General features: G+C 39.9%; 1 protein-coding gene across 1 annotated transcript in view; it reads right to left on the reverse strand.

The window, feature by feature from the left end:
* Nucleotides 1-4,167, reverse strand: part of LOC113476491 (probable acyl-CoA dehydrogenase 6) — a 75,631-nt gene extending 71,464 nt beyond the window's left edge. Inside the window, exons 1-2 of the mRNA XM_026842145.1 lie at nucleotides 3,245-4,167; nucleotides 2,837-2,957 (exon numbers count right to left, since the gene is read on the reverse strand). Of these exons, the coding sequence (XP_026697946.1) occupies nucleotides 2,837-2,957; nucleotides 3,245-3,247 (124 nt within the window). The 5' untranslated portion in view covers nucleotides 3,248-4,167. The remainder of the gene's footprint in view (nucleotides 1-2,836; nucleotides 2,958-3,244) is intronic.
* Between the last annotated feature and the right edge of the window lie 6,174 nt (nucleotides 4,168-10,341).

The following is a 10,341-nucleotide window of genomic DNA, read 5'->3' on the forward strand; positions in this document are numbered from 1 at the left end:
GTGGGTGGGTGGGCCTTGCCCATAGTGTTTACATGACCCCTCCAACTAACATCCTGAACTACTGTACTACAGCCAATGTTCACTACAGTTGTAAACAACTGTGAAAAAATATACAGGAAAAACCTTGACAAATTTATAGCCCACAACTGCATATGGTGGGAATTGATGAAGCCTTTGCAATACAAATAGTGCCCCAAATCAGTTCTCCACACAGAGAAAGTTTCCAATGATAAGGGACATATATAAGGCATGTTCTTTTAAAAACCTGACTCCCATTAAGCAGCTCATTGTTCATAAAGGGAATGGTGTTTACACAGGAAAAAGGCCAGTTTCAACAAATCTGAGTTCCAACAGATGTTTCCTTCTATCTAAGCAAAACAAGTTTGTGACCTGTTTCTGCCAAATCAGAAAGCTTCAAAATTAATTCTACAGAGAAAAAACAACAACAACAAAAAAAAAAAAAACCCAACAAAACTGTACTTGACAGAATGACCTTGGAAAATAAATTCAGTAAAACTTTTATTTCAAAATTGCAGCTGCTACTACAGTGAATTAACTTGAAAAAATCAGTCTTCTTTAAAGAGAATGCTTTATGATCTGGGTTTGGAGGGATACAACATGATAATTATAATTTTGGTTTGTGTTGGAAAGAGAAAGTAGGGCAGGTTGTTACTCTCACGGCTCTGTCGCAATCACTCTCCTCAAATAAATTTAACCCCTCTTCTTCAGACCTCCCCCAATATCCCTCATAAATGCCTGCTGCTCTTGGCTTCCTCAAATCTCTTAAGAACTCTCTTCCTCTGCACACAGCAGTTAAATAATAGAAGTGGCTGAGCAGAGTAAAAAAGGTATATCTCAATTTTATTTTTAATTATTACTACCAGTACACAGTAATCATACAGCAAGCACTTTGCAGAAGATAAAGAATTTCAGGCTTTGCCAAAGCCTTGATGTCAAGCCTGTGCTGTTACACATCTGACTGTTTCACTTACCACCATGGGGAAGTTTCAGAACTTTCAGGATGTACCCGATGGCATTATACCATTACAGAGCAAAGCTGGATCTGGTGACATTACATTACACAACTGAATGCTGCAAAGGCAGCATCTTCCAGGGAGTTGGGTGCATTTTCTGTACCCAACAATACCTTGCAACAGAAGATGAACTGAAATGCAACTCATGTTGTTAAGAATTTTATCAGTTTTTTACAGCTGTTATAAAATACAGATGCAGAGGTCCAGCAACTAGATACAAGCATCAAAGCCAGAGCTAAAATATTCTTAATCATCAGTATGACAAGTGTAGACAGTGCATGCAACCTTCCATGCCCATCTTTGCTGCTGCAAGCCCCTTCTTCACTAGAGTTCACTCCACTTATTTCTTGTCCTAGTTATGTTGTCAGCATTATACAAATTTCCTACCTCCACAACGTTTTATGCGCAGCACACTCAGCACTGAGGTTCCTTACCCCAGCTGAGGCCTCTGCACATCCTGAGATGAATATAACAAGACAGGGCTATAATCTGGCAGCAATGCAACACACCATTATTACAACTAACATGAATATTAGCAGTTGAAAGAGACCCCACCGAGACACATTTCAAATTTGCCTATCAAACAATTATAGCAAAAGGTAGAGGTGGTTTTCTCCCTCCCTCAGTAATCTTATTTGTCCTTTAAATAGATCTCAAGTATAATCTCAAACTGTCAGCATTTTTATAAAGAAATACCAGCTCAGACCTAATTGGATTTGTCAGACAATCACAGCTAAACAGTTCTGGGAGCTCTAACAGCTGCAGAGCTAGAGAAAAAATCTTTCACATTGGAATGTACAAGAAAATTAAAGTTCATTTCAAGAGGAAAAATTTCCTCTAAAAGTAAGTGATAAAAAGACATAATTTGTTCCACAGTTCCAACCCTGTCCCTTAGCAACATAATGATGTGGTGTGGCATACATAGCTAAGGTTGTGATCTCCTCTATATAGATAATTATCTGCAGTTAACTGCTCAAACACTGTCACTTCAGGCTGCTCTAAATTCACCACAATTGCTAAAGGTTCACCTATGCAAACTTGCTTTTGTTTTAATTTTTTTAACTGCAAATAAGAATACAGGGAAAAAAAAACCCACAGAATTCTGAGAGGAACACATAACAGTAACATTTGAAAAACAGTATATATTACATCCCATACAGACAAAAAACTAGGGGAGTATGTATTTTAGCTGAAAAGCACAAATACCTCCTATTCCTCTGGACTTTTTGATATTTTTCCTCACAAATATACATATGTACAGATGAAACTTCCTCTGCCCTTGCTGTGTGTATCATCAGCTTCTTGTTCTGTACATGCTTCTGTGGGCTGAAATAGTGCATTCTAAAGACAGCCTAGGATATAATGGCCTAAAACCCACACAAACCTCATCCTCTGAAAGGTAAGACAGAATACATTACAATGGCGTAGAGGTTACAGGTTAAGGAAGTATAATAGGCCAAATTTTACACTTTCAGTGCCTTCAGATGGTGATTTCTTTAATGAAGACAGATTATTCCATACACGTCTGGATCCAGAATTGAAGTGATGTCCATTTCACTGATTTTAAAATAATAGTCACACAGGTTTTTAACATTTATATTTAGGAGAATATCAACTTGAGCACTCAACAACATTATTTTCTGTATTTGCACAGTTGGTAACCAGCACACCTGTGACTGGGGAACGTAAGTAAACTTTGCATTGAATTCTGAATGTTTTGATCTGAGGCAAAAGCAATCTGACATAATGTAACAAGTCTTACACTGTCAACATCAACACTCAGGAGTTATACACTCTCCTACCTGTTGGCTTATCTACACCAAAGAATCCAGCTTGTCCCAGGGTTTTAAATACTTTATGTGCTGGGAACTGTCCTTCTTCTTCCCACTTGTCCACAAAGGGATTAATCTCCTTGTCAATGATCTAGATTTGAAAAAGAAATTTTCAAAGTTATTAACACAAAAATTCCTACAGAAACACCTTTGACTACATTTGTCTAAAAACTTTAATTTAAAAAGAAAAAACATAAAAATTTTGAAATTAAATTATTTTTCTTACTTGCTGTTGGATGTCCTTATTCTCCACCCACCCACAACAGATGCAATAAGGCAAATGTAAATAATTCTTCTAGTAATTACAACTACAACAGGAAGTCGTCACAGCTGGTTTAAGTATCTCCAAGACCTATGAAACTGGCAGTTCACCCTCACCATTTGTTGTCTTTCTGGGTACAGTTTCTAGGAAGTAACAGGAAGGGAAACCCAGCTTGTGCCCAGGGGGACCTTGCCAAAGAAGGTTGATGATCTGTTCACAGTGACCACACACAGTACACAAGACAGTCAAGCAGGAGACACCTCATTTCCCCTCCCTTTGCCTAAAATGCTCTCAAAGACATCAGTGCTGTTCAGGGCACTTGTGTCCAGTCTGCATTTAGACTTCCCTAGCATCTAACAAAACATGTACTGGAAAAATATGGTCTTCTTCCAGACTTAAAGCATTTCCAAGTCTAGGCCCTGGGCAACTCCCAAGTAGGCTATTGCTTTACACCTTCCAAAAGTCAACGTCCTAAGCTGCCTGGCTCCTGCTCTTGCTCTGTTCAGGTTGCTGTCTTTCCTTCCAGGTGTTGCAAGCAAAACACATCTGGAGTACAGCAACTACATTCAGTAACACTTTCAGGTTTCAGAGCACAGATTTCCATCACCATGGGAAGGGAGCAAAACAGGCAATCTGCAGTTTTGCAGCCAACCTCTAAGTCTGGGAGTAACTCTCCAACAGACCAGGCTCCATGCCAGACAGCCCCACACTGCAGGGTGCATGGGGCATTCATGATTTTGCCGCCTCATTCTTGCTGCCTACCAATCTGGCACAAGGCAAACACGGTTTTAATAGCTCTCAAAAGGAGTCAGTTGTATAGTGCTCACCTCTGCCTACCTCCACAGGCCAAACCAGGGGTTGGCACAGGCTGTGGTGCCAAGTGCACCGTGCACCTGGGTCAACAGGCAAAAGGGGGTCCAAAGGTGAAAAAGTCACCATCCTTCCCTCAAACCAAACCTTACCAAACCAAACACCAATTCCCAATAGAAGGCTAGTGCCTTTAATCTATTACCACAATTTTAGTGCTACACTGTTTCACAGAAAGACAATTTCTCCACACTAAATAAACAAGTCTCATGGTGCTATTTCTTAAGCTGGAAATAGACTCCTCTCACTCTGCAACTGCTGTGCTCATGAGACCCTGTGGAGCCTTCTTCCGAACTATCTATTTATTGCACATTCTTTGGAGAATTTCAGCCCATATATGGCTGCTTTCTGCTTCCCAGTCAGCCACAGAAATAAGGATACTCCTCTGTCAGTAACAGAAAAATCACTTTTTCACTTCTTTCACCAAATGCTGAGAAATGTATATATTGAATGTTCAACTCATGGGTAATTATCATCTCTCTCCCTCTCTTATACTGAACAACACGGGCCTCATGACCAATAGTAACAAAATATTCACCAGGATGCTATCTAGCAGAGCCCACATTTAACTTCTCTCTTGCCATATCCTAGACGCTCAGATTCTAGGGTGCTGATACTCAATGTTCAGTTACAGGGAGTGAAAAACCTTTTTGATCGTTTGTAATAACATCTGGTATTGCTCATCAGATAACCTCTTTCAGGCATTTCCCTGGATGTTATGAAGTACATACAGAAAGTTATCCCAGTGTTTTGATGGATCTTCACAAAAGCATGAAGTGAATGTACTAACAGAGTTTTGTGCTTGTTATGGCTGGTACTGGGCCAAGTGTTTTGCAGCCTACACACAAAGCTACCTTTGAACTTAAACAGAGTCAGAAAAAAGACTAAGGCATGAGAGAAGTTATTTTACATGATTTATGCAGATTATAACCTGCTTGCTCCTATGCCTTTGAGGAACACTCAAATTGTTTAACAGAGCTGGTTTAATTATTGCTAGGTGAAGTTTGCCATGCTGAGTAAAACAAGACCTCCCTTGCACAACACAACAAAAAAAACAAAGACAATCTTACTGCACAAACCACAAACAGTGCATGTCTCTAAGTTCAAGAAAAATTAGTATCACAATCCAGATAATGATATCAACAGCTTTTTCTTAGCCATTGGACCATCCACTTTAAACTGCATTTTTGAAAAAAAAAAAAAAAAAGGTCCTATCAAAAGCTTCTCCCCTTTAGAAACAAATTGTTTGCAAAAATCATGCATGATATTTACAATCATAAAGGGATTTGGGGGAACATTTCCCCTTGTACTACCACATACAAACATAAGCCACACTGCTGGAGAACTGCAGCTCTGGTCAACTGGCTGATGCCTCAGTACTGATTACTGGATATTATCAACCCGTCATATTAAAAGCAAACTGAAGCAGAAATAGATATTTTCAAAGGGTCGAGCCATCAACAACTGAAGGAACACATGCAGTTATGCAATATGTGCTTAAAACATTGCTAAAAAGAGCTTTATTTTAGCTCAGGTCAAATAATGCTGCATACCTAACCATTTGATTTGCCCCTTCCTTTGGCTTTTGTGACTTGCTCACATCTGTGCCTCCAGAGAAATATTTCGTACTTGAATTAATTTAAATCTTGACTAATTAACTTTGAATTTATTTATATTTTTTGAATGCACTCAGCTTTTAGAAGCAAACACTAAGAGCTGCAGACATCTCAACCTAAATCATACAGTATACATGCACTGTTTGGCAAATATATAGAAGTGAGCTTTCAGCAGTATGTGAGCAGCTGGTCTGTTTATTTTTATATGTTTTATCATGAGTGATAGTATTTAGACTTGCATCACTAGGATACTGACTATAACAAGACCTAAAACTCCTCTCAGCAGAAATACTTTAACACTGCATACTACAAATGTTATCTGACAGATATTTTCAGCCACAAAGGAAACTTTTCACCTGACCCAGCTGGCCAAATCTCAATGGCACTTGTGATGTAAAGTTGATTTAGGAGCCATATACCTTTCCCACTTGCTGATAATGTACCAGCAAACCACAACAGAAACTCCCTTATTTTCCTGAGAGAGAAGGCACAGTAGCCTCATGTATGGGACCAGTGTTTTTCTTGGGCTGCTTCATCTGAACCACAAAGATGCAAAGCTAAAGGACTCAGCTCTGGAGGCAGCCTTGGTTTAGCCCGCATCCCACCAAGAGCTCGGGCTGCTCTCCAGGGAACCTCTGAGAGAATGGCTTCAGGGCTGAGATCAGCTGTGAACTATTTCAAAAAACACTGTGGATATTTGCCCAGTTGGCAACAAACTCACTTTGTGTTGAATGATGGTAAGAAAAATAAAAGTGTTTTCATTTAAAATAGTCTTGACAAAGTTTTGTGAAAACAGCACCTGTAGTTTCCTGCCCAGGAACAGGGAAATGCAGTAGCAGGGTTGGGGAGGGGATAGAGATGGAAATTCAGAGGGGGGTTTTGTTATAGATTATTCTAATTTCTCTCTAAAACAGAGCAATGAATATATCTCCCCAAAACACTGCCTACTATATTTTGATTACATTTTGATTATTTTCCACTAGAAGTTAGTACACTACTTAAATGAGCAAACAAACAAAGCCACACATTTGAGGATTTTTCTTCCCAGGATGCTCAGTATTTTGTGCTGATATCGTACCAGCACCTACCCAGAAACGTTAGCAATGGCCATTTAATTCTCACTGGGTTCTGAAATAAATACACTGTTTCTACAACAGTAGAAACTGTAACTGAATTAATTTGGGTACGGAGTGTTTACAGATGTCCTTTATGGTAATTAAAGATTTCTTTCCATTATTCACCACTAAGTTTACCTCTATCAAGCAATTCAAAACAGAAATCAAGGCCATACACCACTTCTACACACAATACCTTTTATATCTATCCCTTATAATACTGTACAGTGGTAGTGTATTTCAGCACAGAATTAGCAAGATGATGAATCTTAAAAACAATGAACTGAATTCTTACAAAATGACAGAAATTTTTACCAATGCTTCCTGTAAATTACATCTAAACTGAGATTAGATTTAGTAGAAAATCTAGGGAAAACATCTGAGAAAAAAGGTATTTTGTATTAAGAAGATTAAATGGATTTAGTGGTGCCTAACTGTATCATATTATGTTATGAGGAGCGTTTTTTCCTTTAAATCAAGTTACAGTAATTGAACGTAGCTCTATTAATATAATAACCAAAGATGACACAATTAATGGAATCTTGAATGTAACAAAAAAGCAAATAAGTAAGCAACAAATCACTAATAATAGTTCTTCAGTGGTTGTATCTAGACATTAGCATAACACTGACTTGAAAGGAAGGAGGTAACAGACCAGAGAGCCCTTTGCCTTTGACATCAGCAATCACTAAGGAAAACAATTAACAGCCCACAAAACAACATTTCTCCTTGTAGTTTTATTCACAGCCACTGGCAGCAATAACTGCACTGGGAGACAACTCGACATCATAGGGACACCAGTGCTGAGGACAAGGCAGCATTTTAGCAAGACCTGTCAGAGCTGAGGGGGTCAAACCCATGGACCAGCATGGGTGATAGCAAACCTGCCCACCAAAACCCACCTCATGGGTGAAAGGCAGCCAGGACCTCACCAGCGAGCTCCTTGCCAGCTGCTGTGCTGCAGCCTGTGCAGGTCCTCTCCACTGCTCCCCAGGGGGGCTGTATAAGTCCAAACAGCTGCTGTTCAATTTCCCACACGTTGGTCTCCATTTGGGTCCCCCCAAGGCATGCAGCCCAAGCACACCAGAATTAGCTTTCCAGCATATATTCCCTGTTTCTTCTCATGCCTGGGCTTGGAGGCCACGGCCTTCCTTGACTCCCTCACAACTCCTCCAAAGAGCTAAAGAAAGTTTGGTGGCCAATCCTTTCCCAGTAATACTCTTCAGAAAAGTAGGGAAAGGGTGCAGAGGAGGACACTGGGATGTGGAAACACATTCAGCAGGGTACCACAGCACCTCACTGATGAGAACCATCTACCAGCAAGTGGTGGACAAAGCAGGGTCCTGCTGTCCCTCCTGCACTTGTGAGGTCTCTCCAGTGCTGGCAGGATGGCAGTTGCTCCTGTGATTCCAGTCCCCATGACACATGACCCTAGCAGAAGCCCAGAGCTGACCGAGTGCCTGGACCACCCAGCCTGGTGGGTGGTGACAAGCCTGGACCTGCAGAGCCAGCAGAAGAGGTAATCAGTCATTCAGTCTCCAGTGACATCATGTGCAGAAGCAGAGGCAGTATGTGACTTAGAAGACCACAACAGGTTATAACAGCTTACAAATAACCCCATTGCACAAAGCTGATTTAATCACACAGCAGGCAGAAAACGTTCCCTGCAGTGCTAACCTTGCCTGCTCATACGAAGTTATTTAGTGCACTTTCTTCTGGCAACCAAAATCCAGTATTACCAGCTTGCCTGAGGTCTGAAGTGATCCAGAGAGCAAAGCTGCAACCTACCGCTTCCTCTTTCAGGATGCATCACTAACACAGGGTGAAGGTTTACACAAGTTTTGCAGGATCATTATCTGGGGATTGGGGTGTTTGGTTGGTTGGGTTTTGTTGTTGTTGTTTGGTTGGGCTTTTTCCCTTAATACAAATTGAAACAAGAGGGATAGTCTTTACTCCTTCTCTTATAAAAACATACAGACTCTTATTGGTTAGGACTCACCTAGAAGTTCTGTGTAATAAATGACTCACCACTATGCAAGGGGTCCTGTCAAGGTAGCGAATGTCCTAGATGCTGCCAAAACACTTCTCCCCTTTGCATGAGGAAGACAAGTCTCACTCTTGCCCACATCATGGACGATTTGGCATTTGGATACAATCTGGGCATCTTATTCTGTATTCGCACTTGAATCGCCAAAGATATGACACGACACCTGGGCAAATGACTGTCTACAAGAGTTGTCACTGAAGAATTTGCCTTATTTGAGTATGGGATTTGGGACCGGGCCTCAGTGATGATATGGAAACTTCTGTACTCTGAGCTGTCATCAGATTGTTGCTGGGAACAAGCCAAGAAAATGTTTTCCACATTAATACAGGACTGAACTAAAAAAGTTCAATTTAAGTGTAGACATCCATTTCATGACCCTGTGAAAAACACTTGGCAGGAAGAAAAAGGTCCTAAAAGCAGAATATCCAAATAATTAAAGAACAGAAACGAAATAATTTTTACTAAAATTTTTTAAAGCCAAATGATTCATTTTACAAACCCCAAACTAACAAGTTATAAAATTATAAACTAGATGGCAGTTCCCTGTAAAGCCTTATATTTTCGAGCCATCACTGAGGTACTAAATATTAATGCAAGTGCAGCACAAGAATATGGAGGAAACAGCAGGAAAAAAAACAAAGTATTTAAGCATCTGGCTAACCTAAAACTTTACAGCTAGTAGTAATGAATGTAGAAAGCGTGGTCTAAATTTCCATATAAAGGTTTGAAATAAAAGAGCTTTGATTTCTTTCCGTATTTTTCTATGATTAGTGGAAACATTTATTTCAAAACATTCTGTTACTCTATTAGAATTTTCAATCTTGTTTCCCCCCTGTGAAAACAAAAAATGAATGAGGAACTACCACACATATCCACATCTTTTTTTAAAAGCTTTTACTGTATTTGAAGGAAAAAATGTCTCCCAAGTTATATAATTGGTTTACTCTATCTCTTTTTATTACATTTTTTCCCCCATTATAATTGAGGAACTAATAGGTCTAATCTGAAACGTGATTGATTTAGCTCACTGATATCACCCCAAGCACATCCCATGAGCAGGATGCAGAGGAGAAATGCATAGATTCATGGAGAAAAAGCAATCGCATAGAAGCCATGGGTATATAAACAGTATTAAACAGTGGCATGGGCTGTTCTTACTGGCATCTTTTTGAACACTAAACAAGTACTTCTGAGCAAGGAATGCGTGGTTGCTGGATTATTTAAAAAGAGAAGGTAGGAAAGTCACTCTCAAAACTTTCTCCTTCATTAATGAACTCTGAAGAACATGCCAGGCACATACACCAGGCAGGGTGTGTCTACACACCCACCCTTTGGAAAGATCCAGAAGACCATGCTCTGCCCTTCAGTTCATTTTCGTCCCCCCAACTTTTCATACATTTCATGTGCAGAACACAACCACTCTACACGGCACCTGCAGGACAAGATGTGACCAGCACAGTGAAAAAACAAACTGCTGAATGAAAAGGACACGTCAAGCCAGCCAGAAGATATCACTGAGAAGAAAAAAGAAAGCCAGGTCAGATACAAATATATATATATATATATAT

The sequence above is a fragment of the Athene cunicularia genome, assembly GCF_003259725.1.
Source record: "Athene cunicularia isolate RWA chromosome 2 unlocalized genomic scaffold, athCun1 chr2_part1, whole genome shotgun sequence".
NCBI classification, from domain to species: Eukaryota; Metazoa; Chordata; class Aves; order Strigiformes; family Strigidae; genus Athene; species Athene cunicularia.